The sequence below is a fragment of the Gorilla gorilla genome, chromosome 8 (genome assembly GCF_029281585.2).
Source record: "Gorilla gorilla gorilla isolate KB3781 chromosome 8, NHGRI_mGorGor1-v2.1_pri, whole genome shotgun sequence".
NCBI lineage: Eukaryota > Metazoa > Chordata > Mammalia > Primates > Hominidae > Gorilla > Gorilla gorilla.
Genome location: NC_073232.2, coordinates 115,608,728 through 115,633,553, shown reverse-complemented (window position 1 = coordinate 115,633,553; position 24,826 = coordinate 115,608,728). Strand labels below are relative to the sequence as shown.

At 44.4% G+C, this 24,826-nt stretch overlaps 1 protein-coding gene across 2 annotated transcripts in view; it reads left to right on the top strand.

The window, feature by feature from the left end:
• The first annotated feature begins 5,302 nt into the window (after window positions 1-5,302).
• The window catches only part of PCGF6 (polycomb group ring finger 6), a 50,240-nt gene continuing 30,716 nt past the window's right edge, over window positions 5,303-24,826 (top strand). Inside the window, exons 1-7 of one of the 2 annotated variants that reach the window (XM_031014956.3) lie at window positions 5,303-5,985; window positions 7,686-7,785; window positions 7,875-7,971; window positions 9,253-9,308; window positions 9,406-9,465; window positions 11,451-11,559; window positions 22,292-22,319. In XM_031014956.3, coding sequence (XP_030870816.3) covers window positions 5,626-5,985; window positions 7,686-7,785; window positions 7,875-7,971; window positions 9,253-9,308; window positions 9,406-9,465; window positions 11,451-11,559; window positions 22,292-22,319 — 810 coding nt within the window. In that variant the 5' untranslated portion in view covers window positions 5,303-5,625. The remainder of the gene's footprint in view (window positions 5,986-7,685; window positions 7,786-7,874; window positions 7,972-9,252; window positions 9,309-9,405; window positions 9,466-11,450; window positions 11,560-22,291; window positions 22,320-24,826) is intronic. The other variant, XR_008669003.2, reaches the window with a different exon arrangement.

The following is a 24,826-nucleotide window of genomic DNA, read 5'->3' as shown; positions in this document are numbered from 1 at the left end:
GCAGCCTGGAACACCTGGGCTTAAGCAATCCTACGCCTCAGCCTCCTGAGTCACTGGGATCACAGGTGTGAGCCATCCTGCCTGTCGAAAGTTGTACATATTTTTAAGTTTCTTGTTATATGTTAACTAATTTCTTTCTTTTCATTTTTACTTTTAATTTTTTTTCAGACAGGATCTCACTCTGTTGCCCAGGCTGGAGTGCAGTGGTGTGATCACAGCTCACTGCAGCCTTGACCTCCTGGGCTCAGTGATCCTCTCACCTCAGCCTCCCAGGTAGCTGGGACTACATGCACGTGCCACTACTGTGGACAATTTTAAATTTTTTTTTATTTTTGTGGAGACGGGATCTCACTATGTTGCCAGGGTGGTCTGGAACTCCTGGGGTCAAGCAATCCTCCTGCCTTGGCCTTTCAAAGTTCTGGGATTACAGGCATGGACCAACACACCAGCCTAATTGCTTTCTTTAAGGTTGTACAGATTACACTGTCAACAGCAATAAAAAAAGGCCTATTTTCACTAAAATAATAACTCGACAATTTCAACATGTGGCCAAAATACAAATGTTTCTACCTTGTGACCCACGAATTCCACAGCTAGAAGTATGGAAGTAATTATCAGGTATGCACTGGCTTTCACAGGGTTGTCCTCTGAAGAATATGATGGTGTAATACCAGGTATTTTAGAAAGCGTAAGTGTGTTCAAGTCCATGAACGGGGATTGTGGGAAAGGACTTCAATATTTTATTTTATATACTTTCTCATGTTGTTTTAATTTTTTGTTTTTGTTGTTCTGATAGAGTTTCTCTCTTGTTGCCCAGGCTGGAATGCAATGGCACTATCTCAGCTCACTGCAACCTCTGCCTCCCGGGTTCAAGCGATTCCCGTGCCTCGGCCTCCTGAGTAGCTGGGATTACAGGCATGCGCCACCATGCCTGGCTAATTTTTTGTATTTTTAGTAGAGATAGTGTTTCACCACGTTGGCCAGGCTGGTCCCAAACTCTTGACCTAAGGTGATCCACCCACCTTAGCCTCCCAAAGTGCTAGGATTACAGGCGTGAGCCACTGCGCCCAGCCTTAATTCTTTATCATATATATTACTTTATATTGTGGTACAATATATCTAAAACAGAATTTACCACTTTAGCCATATTTAATGTGCAGTTCAGTGTCATTAAGTACATTCACATTGTTGCACAGCCATCACCACCCTCCATCTCCAGATCCTTTTCGTCTTCCCAAACTGAAACTCCAAACCCGTAAAACAGAAACTCTCCATTCCTCCTCTGCCCAGCTCCTGGTAACCAGGATTTTACTTTCTGCCTGTATGACCTTAACCACCCTAGGTATCGCATATAAGTGGAATCATATAGTATTTGTCTTTTTTTTTTTTTTTTTGAGGTGGAGTCTCACTCTGTTGCCCAGGCTGAAGTGTAGTGGTGTGATCTTGGCTGGGATTACATGCTCATGCCAACATGCCTGGCTAATTTATATATATATAATTATTTTATTTTATTTTGATATGGAGTTTCACTCTTGTTGCCCAGGCTAGAGTACAATGGCGCGATCTCGGCTCACTGCAACCTCCTCCTCCCAAGTTCAAGCGATTCTCCTGTCTCAGCCTCCCAAGTAGCTGGGATTAGAGGCGTGTACCACCACGCCTAGCTAATTTTGTATTTTTAGTAGAGACAGGGTTTCATCATATTGGTCAGGCTGGTCTGGAACTCCTGACCTCAGGTGATCTGCCCGCCTTGGCCTCCCAAAGTGCTGGGATTACAGGCATGAACCATCTCCTCCGGCCTATTTTTTATATTTTTGGTAGAGACAGGATTTCACCATGTTGGCCAGGCTGGTCTCAAACTCCTGACCTCAAGTGATCTGCCCGCCTCTACTTCCCAAAGTACTAGGATTACAGATGTGAGTAGCCTCCTTGTGGTTTTGATTTGCATTTCTTTAATGATTAGTGATATTTAGCAGTTTTTCATATGCTGATTGGCCATTGCTGCTGCTTTTTTTTTTTTTTTTTTTTTTGAGACAGTCTTGCTCTGTCGCCCAGGCTGGAGGGCAGTGGCATGATCTTGGCTTACTGCAAACTCTGCCTCCTGGGTTCAAGTGATTCTCCTGTCTCAGCCTCCTGAGTTGCTGGGGCTACAAGCGCATGCCACCATGCCCGGCTAATTTTTGTATTTTTAGTAGAGACAGGGTTTCACCATGTTGGCCAGGCTGGTCTCAAACTCCTGACCTCAAGTGATCCGCCAGCCCACCTCAGCCTCCCAAAGTGCTGGGATTATAGACGTGAGCCACTGCCCCTGGCCCATTGCTTCATTTTTTATGAAATAATAAAATGTGGCTAAATAATATTCCACTGAGTGGATCAATGACATTTTATTTACCCATTATCAGTTGATGGATATTGGAGTTAATTCTAATTATTTATTACTATGAATAATGTTGGTATGAGCATTCATGTAAGAGTTCTTGTGTGAACATATGTTTTAATTTTTCTTTATATACCTAGGAGTGGAATTGCTGGCTCACATGGTAACTTTACGTTCAACCCTTTGAGAACTGCCAGAGTGTTTCTCAAAGTTGCTGCACCATTTGACATTCTCACCAGCTATGTGTGAGGGTTCCCATTTCTCTACAACCTCCACAAAACTTTTTATTATCTGTTTATTATTATAGCCATCCTAATGGGTGAAGTAGGCCGGGCACAGTGGCTCACACCTGTAATCCCAGCACTTTGGGAGGTAGAGGCAGATGGATCACTTGAGGTCAGGAGCTCGAGACCAGCTTGACCAACATGGCAAAACCACATCTCTACAAAAAATAGCTGGGTGTGGTGGCATACTTCTGTAGTCCTAGCTACTGAGAGGCCAAGGCACGAGAACTGCTTGAAGCCAGGAGGCAGTGGTGGCAGTGAGACGAGATCATGCCACTGCACTCTGGCCTGGGCAACAGAGCGAGACACTGTCTCAGAAGAAAAAAAAAAAAAAACCTAATAGGGTGAACTAGCATATTATTGTAATTTTGATTTGCATTTCCCTGAAGACTTATGATGTTGACCATCTTTTCTTATGCTTATTGATATAGTCTCTTTGGAAAAATGTTTATTCAGATTCTTTGTCCATTTTGAAATTGGATTGCATGTTTTGTTTTTGTTTTTGAGATGAGCTGTCACTGTGTTGCCCAGGTTGTTCTTGAACTCCTGACTATGTGGAATTACTGTAGAGCTCCACCAACATCCACTTGAGGCACTCTTTTTCAATACTATAGTCGTTTTTATTTCCAACCCTCTGGAGTCTACACCTCCTCCATGTTTTAGAAGACATTTTCTTCCTTCCATTCCTTCTTGGGTCTTGCAGACTTCAGTATCTCAAACTTGACCAGACGTTGGGACTGGAGAAGGAGAGGTGGGGTCTGGTCCAGAAGCAATGGGAATACTTAACTTGGTTCACTGTTCCCCAAGGAAACACCATGACTTGATTTCCTCATCAATTCCCTAGACAACACATTCAGCATTTTCTTTTTTTTTGTTGTTAGACTGGGTCTCGCTCTGGCGCCCAGGCTGGCAATGAGCCACCACCCCGGCACACATTCAGCTATTTTATTTTATTTTAATTTTTTGAGACAGAGTCTCACTCTGTCGCCCAGGCTGGGGTGCAGTGGTGCGATCTCGGCTCACTGCAACCTTCGCCTCCCGGGTTCAAGTGATTCTCCTGCCTCAGCCTCCTGAGTAGCTGGGATTACAAGTGTGCACCACCATGCCCGGCTAATTTTCATATTTTTAGTAGAGATGGAGTTTCACCATGTTGGTCAGGCTGGTCTCAAACTCCTGACCTCGTTACCCGCCCAACTCAGCCTCCCAAAGCATTGGGATTACAGGCATGAGCCACCTCTCTTGGCCATATTTTTAAAATTTATTTGTTTTTTTGAGATGGAGTCTCGCTCTTGTTGCCCAGGCTGGAGTGCAGTGGTGCGATCTCGGCTCACCGCAACCTCCACCTCGTCTGTGTTCAAGTGATTCTCCTGCCTCAGCCTCTCGAGTAGCTGGGATTACAGGCATGCGCCACCATGCCCGGCTAATTTTGTATTTTTAGTAGAGATGAGGTTTCTCCATGTTGGTCAGGCTGGTCTCTAACTCCCGACCTCAGGCAATCCGCTTGCCTCAGCCTCCCAAAGTGCTGGGATTACAGGCAGGAGCCACTGAGCCTGGTCACATTCAGCTCTTAACTGTCACTTTGCCAGGCATTATTTGATTAGGAGCATTTGACTTCCTGAATCTTTCTTGCAGGCATCATGACATTAGCTGGCATTATCTTAGCAAGGATAATGTTTTTTTTGTTTTTTGTTTTGTTTTGTTTTGTTTTGTTTGAGACGGAGTCTCACTCTGTAGCCCAGGCTGGAGTGCAGTGGCACGATCTTAGCTCACTGCAAGCTCCGCCTCCTGGGCTCAAGTGATTCTTCTGCCTTAGCCTCCCAAGTAGCTGGGATTACAGGCGCGCGCCACCATGCCCAGCTAATTTTTGTATTTTTAGTAGAGATGGGGTTTCACCATGTTGGCTAGGCTGGTCTTGAACTCCTGACCTCATGATCCGTGCGCCTCAGCCTCCCAAAGTGCTGGGATTACAGGTGTGAGCCACCGCGCCCGGACTAGCAAGAATAATGTTAAGCCAACTCCAAACCTCTCAATAAAATTGGGCAATGGGGTGGGGTGTACCTGGGTGGGTCTGAGTTTCTGCTACAGTAGGCCCTCAATAAATGTTTGTTGGGCCCGGCGCCCTGGCTCAGGCCTGTAACCCCAACACTTTGGGAGGCTGAGGCGGGTGGATCACTTGAGATCAGAAGTTTGAGACTAGCCTGGTCAACATGGTGAAACCCTGTCTCTACTAAAAATACAAAAGTTAGCTGGGCGTGGTGGCAGGCGCCAGTAGTCCCAGCTGCTTGGGAGCCTGAGGCAGAATCGCTTGGACCCGGGAGGCGGAGGTTGCAGTGAGCGCCACTGCACTCCTGCCTGAGCGACAAGAGCGAAACTGTCTCAAAAAAAAAAAAGCTTTTCGAATTCAATATAATGGGCTTTATGGGATGGGGTGACATTGATGATCTTTGAGTAGTGATTAGATTTTCACCTTCTATCAATACACTATATAATTCCTTAAAATAAATAAACGTACATACTTCAGAACAGGAACTTTATACTTCCTAAGGGAAATAATCTTGGATGGAGGTGATTTGCCACAGAAGAAATGCATAATTGGTACTCAAGTGGAAATGATTATTATTTGTAATGCAACGTCACATGCTACCTAGTTCAGTGCTCTGTGAATTAGGTGATGCAAACAGAATATTGTTGCTTGGAACGGTAGCAATTTTGCTGTTTTTAAAAGGCGGCGAAGAGAGCGTCCCCTTCCAAGGAGAAAATTTGGTGAGATTCCTTTAAAGTGCGGCCCGCGCGCCCCGCAGCCTGCCCCGGAGCTGCAGGGTTTGCGCCCGGCGGAGGTCAGGGCCGCTAAACCACATTTCCCGACGAGCCCCTCAGGCTGCTGCGCCTGCGCAGTGGTGGCGTCCGAGGCCGCCAGAACGCCCGCGCTCTCCCGCCGCCTCGCCTCGCCTGGTGTGTCTCCCGACCATGGAGGGGGTCGAGGTGGTGACGGCGGGCAGCGTAGGCGCTGCCAAAACCGAGGGAGCTGCAGCCTTGCCGCCTCCGCCTCCTGTCTCCCCGCCCGCCCTCACCCCCGCACCCACAGCGGGTGAGGAGGGACCGGCGCCTCTGTCTGAGACGGGGGCTCCCGGCTGCTCCGGCTCCCGGCCCCCTGAGCTGGAGCCGGAGCGCAGCCTGGGCCGCTTCAGAGGCCGCTTCGAGGACGAGGACGAGGAGTTGGAAGAAGAAGAGGAGCTGGAGGAGGAAGAAGAGGAGGAGGAGGAGGACATGAGTCACTTCTCGTTGAGGCTGGAGGGAGGCCGGCAGGACTCGGAGGACGAGGAGGAGGTATTTAGAGCCCCCGCGCGACCCCGCTGGGCCCAAGCGGCGTCAGGGACGTAGCTGGCCCTCGTCTGCCGGGCGCTGGCCCGATCCTAGTGCGCCGCCGCCGCCCGGAGCACTGGAGCAGACCTCCCCCGACCTCTGCCCCGGCTGCCTAGGCGTGTAGCGCCGACAGGCCTCCGGCCCGGCCCGGGTCTTTACCCGCTTATTTTGTGAAGTTCTTGCAGGTCACTTAGGCTCTGCGAGTCCAACTCATTGGTTCTGTTAATAATTATAATTATTTTGAGACAGGGTCTCCCAGGCTGGAGTGCAGTGGCGCGACCATGGCTCACTGCAGCCTCCAACTCCTGGCCTCAGGCGATCCTCCCGCTTCAGCCTCCGGAGTAGCTGGGACTACAGGCACGCGCCACCACGCCGGGCTAAACTTTTTTTTTTTTTTTTATGTAGCGAGGAGGGCTCCCTATGTTCCCAGGCTGTTCTCGAACTCCTGGGTTCAAGAGATTCTCCCTCTTTGGCCTTCCGAAAGATTACATGCGTGAGCCACGTTGCCTGTCCTGTATAATTATTGAAGCTACTGCTTACTAGGCAGTAAAGATCCTTTTTTTTGTTTTGTTTTGTTTTTGAGACGGAGTCTCGCTCTGTCGCCCAGGCTGGAGTGCAGCGGCGCGATCTCGGCTCACTGCAACCTCCGCCTCCCAGGTTCAAGCGATTCTCCAGCCTTAGCCTTTAGAGTAGCTGGGACTACAAGGCGCCCGCCACCACGCCCGGCTTATTTTTTGTATTTTTAGTAGAGACGGGGTTTCACCGTGTTAGCCAGGATGGTCTCGATCTCCTGACCTCGTGATCCGCCCGCCTCGGCCTCCCAAAGTGCTGGGATGACAGGCCTGAGCCACTGCGCCCGGCGTAAAGATCCTTTTGAAACAATAATTTGGCTGGGCGCGGTGTGGCTCACGCCTATAATCCCCGCACTTTGGGAGGCCGAGGTGGGCGAAACACGAGGTCAGGAGTTCAGCCTGACCAAAGCGGTGCAACCCCTTCTCTACTAAAAATACAAAAAGTAGCCGGGCGTGGTGGCACGCGCCTGTAATCTCAGCTACTCAGGAGGCTGAGGTAGGAGAATCACTTGAATCTGGGAGGCGGAGGTTGCAGTGAGCCGAGATCTTGCCGCTGCACTCCAGTCTGGGCGACAGAGGCAGACTCCCTCTCAAAAAAAAAAAAAAAAAAAAACGGAAAGAAAGAAACAATAATTTATATTGTGTTATTATTGTAACTTTCAGCAATCTTTTAATGGGTTGTAGGTGTATCCATGTTGCAATGACATTTTGAGATTATGGTTTAAGGTTTTGAAGAAGGTGGACTGAGCGCGGTGGCTCACGCTTGTAATCCTAGCACTTTGGGAGGCCTTGGCGGGTGGATCACCTGAGGTCAGGGGTTCGAGACCAGCCTGGCCAACGTGGTGAAACCCCATCTCTAGTAAAAATACAAAAATTAGCCAGGCGTGGTTGTGCGCGCCTGTAATCCCAGCTACTCCGGAGGCTGAGACAGGAGAATCGCTTTAATCCAGGAGGCAGAGGTTGCAGTGAACCGAGATGACATCACTGCACTCAGCTCGGGCTACAGAGTGAGACTCTGTCTCAAAAAAAAAAAAAAAAGAATTTGTAAAAGGCAAGGACTTGTATTTTAAAACTGTTTCCATTTATTTGCAGCGCCTGATTAATCTCTCTGAGCTGACCCCATACATCTTGTGTTCCATTTGCAAAGGTTACTTAATAGATGCAACTACCATCACAGAATGTCTTCATACCTGTAAGCATACCGGTCACATTTCTGAATAATTTTTCAGTTTTTGAAATGTCTTGAAAGCATCCTGACTTCAACATTTTCTTTTTCAACAGTTTGTAAAAGCTGCATCGTAAGACATTTTTACTACAGCAACAGATGTCCAAAATGCAATATAGTAGTACATCAGACACAACCTCTTTATAACATAAGGTAAGAAGAATATATAAGTTACAATTGTATTTTAAATATACTTTTTCTGAAAGCTTGAAGTTATATAGTTGGAATAAATTCTTGACCTCTCAGGATGGGCTCAGTGGCTAACGCCATAATCCCAGCACTTTGGGAGGCCGAGGTGAGTGGATCACTTGAGATCAGGAGTTCAAGACCAACCTGGCCAACATGGTGAAACCCCATCTCCACTATTAGCCAGGAGTGGCGGCACATGCCTGTAATCCCAGCTACTTGGGAGGTTGAGGCAGGAGAATCGCTTGAACCTGGGAGGCAGAGGTTGCAGGAGCCAAGATCGTGCCACTGTATTCCAGCCTGGGAGACAGACTGATGAGAATATCTCAAAAAAAAAAAAACAAAAAAAAAAACAAAAAAAAAAAAAAAAAAACTCTTGACCTCTCTCAAAATTAAAAGGGAACTACATATTCTTTTAAGAAATATGTATAGAGCACTTACTATGTACTAGGCACTGTAATATCTGCTGGGGACTTAAAAGAGGCACAGGCCTTTTTCCTGAGAATTTTAATCCCATCACTTAGGTTAATGAGGCTAGTTTAGGCTTTTCATTTCCAGTATATAGGTATTCCAAATTCTGTTTTTTTAGAAGTAATACCTGAAACAACTGGCCTCTTTAGTAAAGCCCATTTGTCATTAGCTCATTGTGGCTTATTATTCAAATTTCCAGTTCATACTCAGTTTCTTGAGAGGAAAAATACTAACAGTAGATTACTGTTATTCAACAAATACTATTGATTTTTACTACCTTCACACAGGAGTGCTTTGCAGATGATAGACAGAAGTTCAAAATACAGTCTCTGCCCTCAACTCGTATTCTTATGAAGGGAATAAAATCAAATTAACCAGGTGTGGTGTCACGCGCCTTTAGTCCCAGCTATTAAGGAGGCTGAGGTGGGAAAAATCCACCTAAGCCTAGGAAGTGGAGGCTGCAGTGAGCCATGATTGAGCCACTGCACTCCAGCCTGGGTGACAAAAGTGAGACCTTGTCACACACACACACAAAAAACAATGCACATGAAACAGTTCAGTGACCCATTCAAGAATCTGTGAATACTTATGATTACATATATTTACTTAAGGTTTTCTTGAGTGAGTTATATTTTAGGAACTGTAAATGCTACTTAAAAGTAACTCACCTCCGAGAAAGAAGATATCCACTCTCAAGAGAAAACACAATTAACTCACTCTGTACCAAAATGCATTTTTCTGAATTCTGAGGTATTCTCCATCCTTTCCTTTTATTAGGTTGGACCGACAGTTACAAGACATAGTGTACAAATTAGTGATCAATCTAGAGGAAAGTAAGTTTCTTTTATTACATGGTTGTGAATCCCAGAATCTCTGACTCTAGTAGTTACATTTTAAGTGTAATTTAGTCTGTGTTTTATCATTTTTTAGGAGAAAAAAAGCAAATGCATGATTTCTATAAAGAAAGAGGTCTAGAAGTACCTAAACCTGGTAAGTTTGGGTGTATACTATAATGTACTTACAGATTAAAGAATACTAACAATAAAATATATGCCCTTTGAAGTTCCTTTTGGGGGTAGCTTACTATATGATCAGAGAGATTTTGAAGGTAATGCTGTGTGTAATCCAATTTATTTATAAAAATTAGAGATTGCAGACTGTGGAGCTAGATTCTCTTGAGTTTGTTCCTAGCCCTGCCACTTTATGAGGTGTATAACTTAAGCCAAGCCAGTTACATACGTAAATGTCTGTTTCCTCATCTACAAAATAATGATAATCATACCACTTCATTTAAAAAAATATATTGAGTAATATAAGCACTGAAAACAGTGCCTGGCACACATTAACTGTTCAAACGTTAGTTTTTATGATGATGTAATGTCACGGAATGGACGTGAAATAGATTTGGATTTAAATCCTGGTTCTTTTTATTTTGAGACGGAGTTTTGCTCTTGTTGCCAGGCTGGAGTGCAATGCCGTGATCTCAGCTCACCGCAACCTCCACCTTCTAGGTTCGAGCAATTCTCCTGCCTCAGCCTCCCAAGTAGCTGAGATTACAGGCACGCGCCACCACACCTGGCTAATTTTGTATTTTTATTTATTTATTATGATTATTTTTTGAGACGTCACCAGGCTGGAGTGCAGTGGCATGATCTTGGCTCACTGCAACCTCCGCCTTCTGGGCTCAAGCGATTCTCCTGCCTCAGCCTCCTGAGTAGCTGGGGCTGCAGGCACCCGTCACTACGCCCAGCTAATTTTTGTATTTTTAGTAGAGACGGAGTTTCACCATGTTGGCCAGGATGGTCTCAATCTCTTGACCTCGTGATCTGCCCACCTTGGCCTCCCAAAGTGCTAGGATTACAGGCATGAGCCACCACGCCTGGCTTTTTTTTTTTTTTTTTTTTTTTTTTTTTTTTAGATGAGATGGACTCGCTCTGTCGTACAGGCTGGAGTGCAGTGGCGTGATCTTGGCTCACTGCAACCTCTGCCTCCAGGTTCAAGCAATTCTCCTGCCTTGGCCTCCCGAGTAGCTGGGATTACAGGCATGTGCCACCACACCCAGCTAATTTTTTTTGTATTTTTAGTAGAGATGGGGTTTCACCATGTTGGCCAGGCTGGTCCCGAACTCCTAACCTCAAGTGATCCACCCACCTCAGCCTCCCAAAGTGCTGGGATTACTGGCATGAGCCACCTTGCTTGGCCTAAATCCTGGTTCCTTGACTTAGCTGGGTGACTTTACACAAATTGCTTACTCTCTCTAAGCCTCAGTTTCTTTTTTTTTTTGAGACAGAGTTTTGCTCTTGTCACCTAGGCTGGAGTGCAGCGGCATGATCTCGGCTCACTGCAACCTCCGCCTTCCAGTCTCAAGCGGTCCTCCTGTCTCAGCCTCCCAAATAGCTGGGATTACAGGCACATGCCACCATGCCTGGCTAATTTTTGTATTTTTAGTAGGGGCAGGGTTTTGCGATGTTGGCCAGGCTGGTCTCGAACTCCTGACCTCAGGTGATCCACCCACCTTGGCCTCCCAAAGGGTTGGAATTACAGGCATTAGCCATGGCGACTGGCGGTCTCAGTTTCTTTATTAGTTAAGAAAAAAAAAGGAGTAGCACTGGTACCTATATCATGGGACTATAGTAAGGACAAATGAGATGATGCATGAGAAGTGCTAAGTATGAGCCCTGACACATAGTAGTGCTTATGCAGGGTTGTCTACACATGTTGCTGTTCTAATGAGCTCTCTCTGCGGCCCTAATAAGACAGCCACATGTCTGCTTTCCACTGTGGAGTGGTCCCCAGGCTTGCCTCTCATTTCACTGGCTTTGACAGATTAGCCGATGTCATTAAAGACAGGGAGATTGAGTGGTTTATGATCTTTTAAATACTCAACATAGTTATAATACTTGTGTATTTTTCCAAAGATCTCAATTTATGACATTTTTATTCTTAACTAACATTTTTGTTTGACTATTAAATAGCTGTTCCACAGCCAGTCCCTTCAAGCAAAGGAAGATCTAAAAAAGTCCTAGAATCAGTGTTTCGTATTCCACCTGAACTTGATATGTCTTTATTACTGGAGTTCATTGGGTGAGTACCCTAAAAATTTACCTTTTAACTTAAAGAATGTTAAAAGTCCTAATAGGAAATCATTGTGAACTCAGGTAAAATCAAGTTTTCTGACATCCCCTTGGAAAATTATGAAATAATTGAATATTAGAAATAATTAGAAAAAGGTATAAAGGGCCGGGTGCAGTGGCTCACGCCTGTAATCCCAACACTTTGGGAGGCCGAGGTGAGTGGATCACCTGAGGTCAGGAGTTCGAGACCAGCCTGGCTAACATGGCGAAACCCCGTCTCTACTAAAATTACAAAAAAAAAATTAGCTGGGCGTGGTGGCGGGTGCCTGTAATCCCAGCTGCTTGGGAGGCTGAGGCAGGAGAATCTCTTGAACCTAGGAGGCAGAGGTTGCAGTGAGCCAAGATCTCTCCATTGCACTCCAGCCTAGGCGACAAGAGCAAAACTCCATCTCAAAAAAAAAAAAAGGCTGGGCATGGTGGCTTACGCCTGTAATCCCAGCACTTTGGGAGTCTGAAGTGGGCGGATCATGAGGTCGGGATTTCAAGACCAGCCTGACCAACATGGTGAAACCCTGTCTCTACCAAAAATACAAAAATTATCCAGGCATGGTGGCAGGCGCCTGTAATCCCAGCTACTCGGGAGGCTGAGGCAGGAGAATCACTTGAAATCGGGCAGTGGAGGTTGAAGTGAACCGAGGTCGTGCCATTCCACACTGCCCTCCAGTCTGGGTGACAGAGTGAGACTCTGTCTCAAAAAAAAAAAAAAAAAAAGTGTTTGTCATTCCCATGCCTTTTTTTTTTCATGTGGTTGCCACGTGTATATCTATTCCTAAGCAATATGTAGCATTGTTTTTGCCAAACTTGAAATGGTATACTTTTCACTCAGTATTGTGTGATTCATCCCTGTTGAAATATATAGCTCTAGTTCACTCATTTTCACCATTATTTGGCATTCCATTAAAACGAATATATTATTTCTTATCTTTTCCTGTTCTGTTGAATATTTAGGTTTGTTTCCAGGTTTGTTGGTTTATTTACTTGTTGCTGTTTTAAACAATGTTGCCATAAACAAATTCATATGTATCTCCTGTGTATATGTGAGATAGATAGTTCTCCACAAGTGTAGATTTACTGAGTCTTAGGGTATGTTCCTCTTCAACTTTACCTGATTTTGCCAAATTAGTTAGATACCTTTCTTTTTTTTTTTTTTTTTTTTTGAGACAGAGTTTTACTCTGTCGCCCAGGCTGGAGTGCAGTGATGCAATGTCAGCTTATTGCAACTGCTGCCTCCCAGGTTCAAGGGATTCTCCTGCCTCAGCCTCCCAAGTAGCTGGGACTGCAGGCACATGCCACCACGCCTGGCTAATTTTTGTAGTTTTAGTAGAGACAGGGTTTTGCCATGTTGGCCAAGCTGGTCTCCTGACCTCAGGTGATCCACCCACCTCAGCCTCCCAAAGTGCTGGGATTACAGACGTGAGCCACCGTGCCCGGCTAGATACTTATAAATTGCTTCTTTCATACACTGCAGCATATGGTGTACTCCATTTTAGTGCAGCAATGTTAAACAGACTGTCATGGTCCCAGAGTTGGCATGTATCAAACTAGTTTTCAAACGCTTAACTGGCTGGCCCAGTAAACTAAAATGCCTTTCCTGGAAAAAATCTAGATTTCTCATGTTGTATCACTGATGACTATTTTACTTCTCAGTCATCTCTTTATAACTCTAGGCTACTTGTATCATTTATTATCTAGTGTGTGCTTTATTGTATTTATCTCCTTGTATATTCACTTCGTGCTCTCAACTGTTATTAAGAACCCCTAAGGCCGGGCGCGGTGGCTCACACCTATAATCCCAGCACTTTGGGAGGCCGAGGCGGGCGGATCATGAGGTCAGAAGATCAAGACCATCCTGGCTAACACGGTGAAACCCCGTCTCTACTAAAAATACAAAAAATTAGCTGGTCGTGGTCATGGGCGCCTATAGTCCCAGCTACTCGGGAGGCTGAGGCAGGAGACAGAGCTTGCAGTGAGCCAAGATGGTGCCACTGCACTCCAGCCTGGGCGGCAGAGACTCCGTCTCAAAAAAAAAAAAAAGAACCCCTAAAAGGCAAGAGACGTTTGTTATGTCCCCAAGAAGCCCATAGTAGTGGTTGATGATAATGACATAAAGATCCCTTTGGAAAAATTAGAAGAAACCATGTAATTCCAAATTTTAATCCAGCAATTTCTATTATTAAAGAGTGTTGCAATTTATATCTCTATAAGGGAGTAGGTTAAATAATGGTATACCCATACGTGAGTATGCGCTAATATAATAATGTGTGATGATGTGGAATAATCTCCAAGATGTATTAAGTGGGAAAAGCAAGGTACAGAAAGGCAAGCCCATGTACCATGTGCTCACTTAAGTTTTTTAAAAAGAGGATGGCGGAAAATACGCAAGTACACGTATACTTTTTATGTGTACAGGCCATTCCTGAAAGGCCATATAAGAACATCTTGGCCGGGCATGGTGGCTCACACCTGTAATCCCAGCACTTTGGGAGGCCGAGGCGGGCAGATTACCCGAGGCCAGGAGTTCAAGATCACCCTGACCAACATGATGAAACCCTGTCTCTACTAAAAATATAAAAATGAGCCAGGTGTTGTGGCGGGTGCCTGTAGTCCCAGCTACTCAGGAGGCTGAGGCGGGAGAATCACTTGAACCTGGGAGGTGGAGGTTGCAGTAACCCAAGATCATGCTGTTGCACTCCAGCCTGGGCAATGAGAGTGAAACTCTGTCTGAAGGGAAAAAAAAAAAAAAAGTCTGGGTGCAGTGGCTCACTCTTAATCCCAGCACTTGAGGAGGCCGAGGTGGGCGGATCACTTGAGATTAGGAGTTTGAGACCAGCCTGGCCAACATGGTGAAACACTGTCTCTATCAAAAGTATAAAAAATTAGCTAGGTGTGGTGGCACGTGCCTGTGATTCCAGCTACTTGGGAGGCTGAGACAGGAGAATCGCTTGAATTGGGAGGTGGAGGTTGCAGTGAGCTGAGATTGTGCCACTGCACTCCAGCCTGGGTGACAGAGAAAGACTGCTGAGAAGAGAAAAAAAAAAAAAAAAAGAACATATTAATGGCAGTGCCCCTAGGTAGCGGCACTGGAGTCTATTGAGTCTGGGATGGGAACAAGTCTTACTTGCCATTGTGTTTGAATTTTTACACATGTGACAATGTGACTTTTGTTTTGTTTTCATACTAATCAAAAGAAGGCTGGAGTAATACTTTTAATGACTAGCTAATTACAATTTGAAAATTAAAGAGTTGGCCGGGCGCAGTGGCTCTCGCCTGTAATCCCAGCATTCTGGGAGGCTTAGGTGGGCAGATTACTTGACATCAAGAGATCAAGAGTTCGAGACCAGCCTGGCCAACATGGTGAAACCCGTCTTTACTAAAAATACAAAAAAAAAAAAAAAAAGCTGGATGTGGTGGCTTGCACCTGTAATCCCAGCTATTCAGGAGGCTGAGGGAGGAGAATCACTTGAACCCGAGAGGCGGAGGTTGCAGTGAGCCGAGATCACGCCACTGCACTCCAGCCTGGGCAACAAGGGCCAAACTCCGTCTCGAAAAATACAAAAACAAACAAAAAATACAAAAATTAGCCAGGCATGGTGGTGCGCGCCTTTAGTCCTACCTACTTGGGAGGCTGAGGCAGGAGAATCACTTGAACCCGGGAGGCGGAGGTTGTGGTGAGCCGAGATAGTGCCATTGCACTCCAGCCTGGGTGACAGGAGTGAAACTCCGTCTCAAAAGAAAATAAAAAAGAAAATTAAAAGGATTTTTTTTGTTTTTGAGACGGAGTTTCACTCTTGTTGCTCATGCTGGAGTGCAATGGCGCAATCTCGGCTCACCGCAACCTCCACCTCCTGGGTTCAAGCGATTCTCCTGCCTCAGCCTCCCAAATAGCTGGGGTTACAGGTTGCGGCCACCATGCCTGGCTAATTTTCTATTTTTAGTAGAGACAGGGTTTCGCCATGTCAGTCAGGCTGGTCTCAATCTCCCGACCTCAGGTGATCCGCCCACCTTGGCCCCCCAAAGTGTTGGGATTACAGGCGTGAGCCACCGCGCCCGACTTAAGGAATTATATTTTTAAAAAATTATTTTGAGAGTCAGGCATGGTGGCTTATGCCTGTAATCCTAGCACTTTGGGAAGCAGAGGTAGGAGAACCGCTTGAGTCCAGGAGCTGGACACTAGCCTGGTCAACATGGTAAAACCCTGTCTCTACAAAAAAATACGAAAAGAAAATTAACTGGCCATGGTGGCATGCACCTGTAGTCCCATCTACTAGGGAGGCTGATGGGGGAGGATCGACTGAGCCTGGGAGTTTGAGGCTGCAGTGAGCCTTGATTGCACCACTGCATTCCAGCCTGGGTGACAGAGCAAGACCCTGTCTCAAAAAAAAAAAAAAAAAAATTATTTTGGGGAAATGTAACACTTTCCACTAATCACAGCAGGAACTTGGATCCACTTTTAATACCTTTTTTGAAAAGTCAGATATTGTAATACAACGATGGTAAATGTGTAATGGGTGTGCCACCATTTCTTCTTTCTTTACTTGTAGCAGAAATCAATAATTAATCATAGCAGGCTTTCCTGATGAGACTTGACCTCAATACTCAAGGCAGTCATTACCATAACTAAAGTTGTTACATTATTAATGCATTTCCTGCTGTAGAGGAAAAAGCCCTACCTTGGAATAGGAGATCTGGATTTAAGTCGTAGCTCTGCTGTTTTCTAGCTTTGTAACCTTGAATAAATTGCTTTTGTTTATTCATAAGGTATGTATATAAAATATATATATATATATTTTTTTTCCCCCTGAGACAGAGTCTTACTTTGTCACCCAGGTTGGAATGCAGAGGCACAATCTCGGCTCACTGCAGCCTCTGCCTCCTGGGTTCAAGCAGTTCTCCTACCTCAGCCTCCGAAGTAGCTGGGATTACAGGTGCATACCACCATGCCTGACTTTTTTTTTGTATTTTTAGTAGAGGCGGGGTTTCACCTTGTTAACCAGGCTGGTCTCGAACTCTTGACCTCATATCATGATCCAACTGCCTAAGCCTCCCAAAGTGCTCGGATTACAGGCATGAGCCACTGCACCTGGCCTCATAAGATGCTTGTGTGTGTGTGTTTGTGTATTTTTTTTTTTTTTTGAGACAGACAGAATTTCGCTTTTGTTCCCCAGGCTGGAGGGCAGTGGCGCGATCTTGGCTTACTGCAACCTCAGTCCTCAGTCTTCCGGTTTCAGGCAATTCTGCCGCCTCAGCCTCCTGAGTAGCGGGGATTACAGGTGCCCTCCTCCACACCCAGCTAATTTTTGTATTTTTTAGTAGAGATGGGGTTTCACCATGTTGGCCAGGCTGGTCTCGAACTCCTGACCTCGTGATCCACCTGCCTTGGCCTCCCAAAGTGCTGGGATTACAGGCGTGAGCCACTGCACCCGGCCTCATAAGGTATATATTAAGGTCCTCCTGTGTAAATAAAAATTGAACCTTAGAAATTGTTGGTTATGATGGGTATTCAGTGTACCTCATAAGACAGTCCTTTATCTGTTTTTTCTTCCTTGAGACAGGGTCTTGCTCTGCTGCCCAGGCTGGACTGCAGTGGCGCGATCTCAGGTTACTGCAGCCTCTGCCTCCTAGACTCAAGCAATCCTCTCGCCTCAGCCTCCTGAGCAGCTGGGACTATAGGCACACACCATCATGCCCAGCTAATTTTTTACCATATTGCCCAAGCTGGTCTTGAACTCCCGGCTCAAGCAATCTACCCGCCTTGGCCTCCCAAAATGATGGGATTACAGGCGTGAGCCACTGCACCTCACCCTTTTTATTACATAGAAAACCATTTATGTTACCGCAGAAGTTAGGCTATTGGGGGTAACCTGTAGCAAACTGTTTTCATGACAGGACAAGGGGAGTTTTAGTCTGATGGAAGCACAGGGGCAAATTTGGTTCAGTGCTTGACTCTGCTTGACTTGGAGGAGGAAAAACACTGAGGTGGGTTCAGCCTCTGCACTAATTTCTCTGTTACTGGAATATGAAATTAGATTTCTCCCCTAAATTGGGTATGCATTTTTTTTTTTTCTTTTGAGACGGAGTTTCACTCTTCTTGTCCAGGCTGGAGTGTAGTGGTGTGATCTTGGCTCACTGCTACCTCTGCCTCTAGGGTTCAAGCAATTCTCCTGCTTAGCCTCCCAAGTAGCTGGGATTACAGGCGCGTGCCACCATGCCCGGTTAAGTTTTTGTATTTTTAGTAGAGATGGGGTTTCATCATGCTGGCCAGGCTGGTCTCGAACTCCTGACCTCAGGTGATTCACCCACCTCAGCCTCCCAAAGTATTGGGATTACAGGCGTGAGCCACTGCACCCAACAGGGTATGCGTGTTTTATGGTCTTCTTTTTTTTTTTTTTTTTGAGATGGAGTCTCGCTCTGTTTCCCAGGCTGGAGTGCAGTGGCGCGATCTCGGCTCACTGCAAGCTCCGCCTCCCGGGTTCATGCCATTCTCCTGCCTCAGCCTCCCAGGTAGATGGGACTACAGGCGCCTGCCACCACGCATGGCTAATTTTTTTTTGTTTTTAGTAGAGACAGGGTTTCACCATGTTAGCCAGGATGGTCTCGATCTCCTGACCTCGTGGTCTGCCTGCCTTGGCCTCCTAAAGTGCTGGGATTAGAGGCGTGAGCCACTGCACCTGACCGATTTTTTTGTTTGTTTGTTTGTTTGTTTGAGACAGGGTTTTGCTCTTGTTGTCAAGGCTGGAGTGCAGTGGCATGATCTCGACTCACTGCAACCTCTGCCTCCTAGGTTCAAGCAATTCTCCTGCCTCAGCCTCCCGGGTAACTGGGATTACAGACATGCACCACCACGCTCAGCTAATTTTGTATTTTTAGTAGACACAGGGTTTCTCCTTGTTGGTCAGGCTGGTCTCGAACTCCTGACCTCAGGTTATCCACCCACCTCGACCTCCCAAAGTGCTGGGATTACAGGCGTGAGCCACCGTGCCCAGCTTTATGATCTTAAGATAGACTCTTATCCTTTTTGTTCTGTAGTTTCTATGTGTAAAGTAGATTATAAAAAGAAATAACCCAAGACAGACAGTATGGTATGTTGAAAGACTATAGGTTTTGAAGACTAACTCAGAGTAGGTAACCCTTGGGATGTAACTTCTCTGAACTGATCATCAGTTTCTGTATTTCTAAACTGGAGGTTACAATAGCAACTCAAAGGATTGTTGTAAGAATCAACATAGGATATTCTTAAGTCTGAATTATTATCAATATGAGTATTGAAATAATGCAGGGCCGTTCAAAAATAAAGGTTAAAGTGGTCCATGGTGCTATAATACATACACCTGCATACCAAAGAAAATAGAGTCTTACGAGATGTGTGATACAGCAAAAATTTAATGCCATTTTAAGCTCAGTGGTGTTTAGTAAACCCGAGAGTAGTATCCCACTCTGTGCTGCCTTAGTCCAACAAGAGTATTGTGTTCAGCTCTGGGTACCATATTTTAAGAGAGATATTGGTAAACAGGTATAACCGGAATGGTAAAAGTTTGAAAATACGTCATGTGGTAGCGGAAGGAACAAAAATATTTTCTTTGGAAATAAAGCAATGGTAAGTCCCTCAGATTAGTTTAAAATCTTTAAAGGGTTACCAAATAAAAGAAAAATTGGTCTGATTCACAATACCAGAAGGCAAAACTATGACTTCTAGGTATATGTTACAGGGTGAAGCGTGTTTGATTAAGTGGAAGCAAGTAATTTTTTTTTGCTTTTTTGAGATGGAGTCTGGCTCTGTCACCCAGGCTAGAGTGCAGTGGCACGACCTCGGCTCACTGCAACCTCCACCTCCCGGGTTCAAGTGATTCTCCTGCCTCAGCGTCTCGAGTAGCTAGGATTACAGGCATGTGCCAACACGCCTGGCTAATTTTTGTATTTTTATTGGAGACATAAGTTTACCATGTTGGCCAGGCAGGTCTCAAACTCCTGACCTCAAGTGATCCACCTACCTCAGCCTCCCAGAGTGCTGAAATTACAGGCATGACCTACCGCACTTGGCCGCAAGCAAGCAATTTCTAACAAAGTCACCCACAAATGAAATTGCTGACTTGTCAGTTAAGCTGTCTTTAGATATTCAGGCAGAAGCTGATGCCCATGTACCAGGTATTCTACAGAGATAATTCTTATAATGAATGGGATGTTTTATTTTATAACTCTAAGATAATATAATTTAACATTCTATTTATGTGTATATTTTATATTTATTTGTACATTTACGGATTTACAGTTTACATTTATATATTGATATAATTTCATATAAAATAATATATCATTTATAGGTTTATAATATATAAATATTTCTGTGTCTCTATTACTTTTTTCTTTTTATTTATTTATTTAAAAAAAAATTTTTTTTTTGGAGACGCAGTCTCGCTCTGTTGCCCAGGCTGGAGTGCAGTGGCGTGATCTTGACTCCCTGCAGCCTTCGCCTCCCAATTTCAAGCGATTCTCCTGCCTCAGCCTCCCGAGTAGCTGGGCCTACAGGTGCACGCCACCACGCCTTGCTAATTTGTTGCCCAGGCTGGTCTCGAGCTCCTGAGCTCAGGCAATCCACCCACCTTGCCTCCCAAAGTGCTAGGATTACAGGCATGAGCCACCGCGCCTGGCCTCTTTTTCTTTATTTTTTTGAGATGGAGTCTCGCACTGTCACCGGGCTGGAGTGTAGTGACACGATCTCAGCTCACTGCAACCTCCGCCTCCCGGCTTCAAGCAGTTCTTCTGCCTCAGCCTCCCGAGTAGCTGGGATTACAGTCATGCGCCACCACGCCCAGCTAATTTTTTGTATTTTTGGGAGAGACGGGGTTTCATTATGTTGGCCCGGCTGCTCTTGAACTCCTGACCTCATTATCTGCCCACCTTGGCCTCCCAAAGTGCTGGGATTACAGGCATCAGCCACCTCGCCCAGCCTATTTTTTTCTTACAAAGAGTACTTTGCTGGGCACCGTGGCTCACTCCTGTAATCCTAGCACTTTGGGAGGCCAAGGTGGGCAGATCACGAGGTCAAGAGATCGAGGCCATCCTGAACAACATGGGGAAACCCCGTCTATACTAAAAATACAAAAATTAGCCGGGTGTGGTGGTGGATGCCTGTAGTCCCACCTACTCGGGAGGCTGAGGCAAAGAGAATCGCTTGAACCCTGGAGGCGGAGGTTGCAGTGAGCCGAGATCACGCCACTGCACTCCTGCCTGGGTGACAGTGAGACTCCGTCTCAAAAAAAAAAAAAAAAGAGTGCTTTGGAGTCTGGGTGTGGTGGCTCACACCTGTAATTCCAGCATTTGGGGAGGCTAAGGCAGGAGGATGGCTTGAGGCCAGGAGTTTGAGACCAGCCTGGCCAACACAGCGAGACCCTATCTCTTAAATTTTTTTTTTTTTTTTTTAATTAGCCATGCATGGTGGCACATATCTGTACTCCCAGCTGCTCAGGTAGGCTAAGGCAAGAAGTTCACTTAAGCCCAGAAGGTTGAAGCTGCAGTCAGCCACTACACTCCTGCCTGGGTGATAGAGCAAGACCCTATCTCTTAAAGAAAAAAGTGAAAGAAAAAAGAATACTTTGGAGATGATGCAATCGTGAACTTGTCTAATCTTCACAACATAAGGAAGAAAGAACATTGGCTTTGATGTTAGGCACACCTGAGTGTGAATTTCAGTTTTATTACCTACCATATCTGTGTGTCCCAAAGAAAGTTATGACCTCTGTGAGCTTAATTTTTTTCATCTGTAGAAAGGGGTACTAATACCTCATTTGCAGGGCTATTGTGAGGACTAAATGAAAAACATGCATATGCACATGAATACCTAATTCAACGCCTGGCACATAGTACTTTCTCAACAAAAAGTTAGATACCCTTGTCTCCCTCATGGCTTAAAAGTAATTGATTTAACCAAGAAATCTGTAGGCTTCTAGGTGAAAAGGAAACTGAGTAAAATTATGTCCAGGTAATTATTCTGCAAGAAAAGCAATAGGAAGCATAGCAGCCTTCTTGTAAGAAATTTTATATTGTAAATGTTACTATAGAGAGAAAAATCACATTGATTATGATTAAAAGAAAAACATGAAATTAGACTTTAAGCTGTAAAATGTTAGGATGCTAAATGTGGGGTGAGGGGGAATCTAATATTTAAGAATATACTTTTTCCTGGAGATCTATTGTACATCATGATGACTACAGTTAATAATGCATTATATACTTAAAATTGCTAAGAGTAGATCCTAAATGTTCTCACTACAGTAAAATAAGTATGTGAGCTGATGGATATGTTGATTTGCTTGATTTTATTAGTTTACAGTATATACGTATCTTAAAACCTATAGATATACACAATTTTAATTTGTCTATTATCCCCTAATAAAGCTGGAAAAAATAAGTAAATTCTCATATTTTCCATCAGAAAAAGAGAATATACTTTTAACTTCTAAAATTAAGTATGGAAAGTAGAGTAAAATACTGGATAAAACTGCCTTTGCCTTAACCACTAGGTGGCAGAAATGACAATTACATTTGTTTATTTCATAAAACTTCAGGTGACTGTGTTCTAGAATTACAGTGAATTGATGTTTCTCAAATATTTATATATGTTGTTTTATGATTAAACATATAGCTTAAAGTATTAAATATTGATTAATTTTGCTCTCATTTTTCAGTGCTAATGAAGGCACGGGACATTTTAAGGTATTTTACTTTTTTTTTCATTCATTTCACAAGAGGACTCTGTAGCACACAAATTCGAGTCAGATTAGCAACCAAATGGAGATTGTATAAATAAGTTATTTAAATATGAAGTACATTTAATAATATTTTTATAGATTTATGAATAAAAGTTATTAAGTAGGGATTTGTTCATTCAGAACAGTAGTCTAAGGAAAATTAAGTGAATACTTTTTAAAACTAAAACCAAATGCTATGTTAGTTTGGTGATAAAAAATGTCTCAAAGCATTTTTTGCATAGTTGGCATTTAGAGTTAAATATGAGCTTAAAATTTTATTTGCATGTAACATTTTTTGCTCAAGTTATTTTGCCCTACTTGTTACTTTAATTATTCACTGAAGTTTTAGAGGTAAGAATGAACTCCTTTGTAACATATTTAAGTTCAGAGTTGATTTAAAGATTCCAAAATCACAGGTACCATTGTATACAGTGTTACTACTATAATGTGAGTCATCAGGAAAAGGTAACTTTTTAAAAAGGGGTAAATCAGACCTTATAGTTACTTGGGAGGTAAATATACAAGGAATAGGTGACTTTGATCTGTTTAGATTTTCAATGACTTTGTCAAGTGTCTTTACTGAAAGTTAGGTGAATTATACCTAGTTGGATATACTGTACTGTTTTGTGAACACACTAGCTCAGAGACATGAATTAAAGCATAGGAATAGATAGGTAATTCTCTGGGTGAAGCATATTATACATGTGTCTCAGAGATTGATGTGATAGAGGGAATGCAGTTTTAAGTCCTCACGATTTTTTTTTTTTTTTTTTTTTTTTTTTTAATGGAGTCTTCCTCTGTTGCCCAGGCTGGAGCACAGTGGCGCAATCTTGGCTCACTGCAACTTCCGCCGTCTGGGTTCAAGCGATTCTTGAACCCAGCCTCAGCCTTCTGAGTAGCTGGGATTACAGGCATGCACCACCACGCCCAGCTAATTTTGCATTTTTTGTAGAGACGGTGTTTCACCATGTTGGCCAGGCTATTCTCAAACTCCTGACCTCCGGTGACCCACCCACCTGGGCCTCCCAAAGTGCTGGGATTACAGGTGTGAGCCACTGCGCCCGACCATAAATCCCCATGATTTTTGATAGCGTTGAACCTCTTCTAAGTTGTAAAACATCAAACCAGTGGTGTTCAGCTTTAGGAAATTCTCGTAGCCATGTAGTGGGTGGGATAGTGGCAGATACGTTTTTGTATGGTTTAAGCACAGGGATATATGCTACCAGTGTTCCCTGAAGACGCCTGTCTAATAACCTGTAGTAGTCAGTCCAACAGAGTTTTAAAACCTCATGAAGAAAGAACTAGAGAATGAATTGAAATATTAGGCCAGGTTCGTTGGCTCACATCTGTAATCCCAGTACTTTGGGAGGCCAACACAGGAGGATTGCTTGGAGCCAGGAGTTCAAGACCAATCTGGGCAACCCAGGAATACCCTGTCTCTATCAAAAATAAAAATGTTAGCTCTGCATGGTGGCATGGGCAGTTCCAGCTACTCAGGAAGCTAAGGTGGCAGGATCACGTGAGCCTAGGAGATTGAGGCTGCAGTGAGCTGTGATCGCATCACTACACTCTAGCCTAGGTGACAGAGTAAGACTCTGTCTTAAAAACAGAAAAGATAAAGTATTAGTCTACTGCTTCCTCAGAAACACATATGCAACCCAGAATATATAGTTGTGGTTCTTACACATGAAAAAACATGGTAGCAATATCACCTTGAAGTGTTCTTGCCAAGACATATAGGAAGGTGATTATGCTTCTAGATTTAATTACTAATTTACAAGAAATACAAGGGACAAAGAGATGTATTAGGCCGGGCCCGGTGGCTCAAGCTTGTAATCCCAGCACTTTGGGAGGCCGAGGTGGGCAGATTACGAGGTCAGGAGATCAAGACCATCCTGGCTAACAGTAAAACCCCGTCTCTACTAAAAATACAAAAAAATTAGCCGGGCGCGGTGGCGGGTGCCTGTAGTCCCAGCTACCCGGGAGGCTGAGGCAGGAGAATAGCATGAACCTGGGAGGCGGAGCTTGCAGTGAGCCAAGATCTCACCACTGCACTCCAGCCTGGGCGACACAGCGAGACTCTGTCTCAAAAAAAAAGAGAGAGATGTATTAAATGACACTGAAGGAATATAATAAGCCAGATCAAGATAGTGGAAAACTACATAGCAACCAATTCTATTTCTTCAGCAAATAAATTAAAAAGGAAAGAGATGAAGAATAAACCTACAGATGAAACCTGTTGATAAAAGTAACTTAAGGGACATATAAATTAATTACATTGTATGCACATTATTTGGATTTGATTTGAACTATATATATATTTTTAATAATAACCCCAAATTGGGCTAGGGACATTGGGTCATGCCTGTAATCCTAGCACGTTGGGAGCCCAAGGCAGGTGGATCTCCTGAGTTCAGGAGTTCGAGACTAGCCTGGCCAACATGCCAAAACTCTATCTCTATTAAAAATACA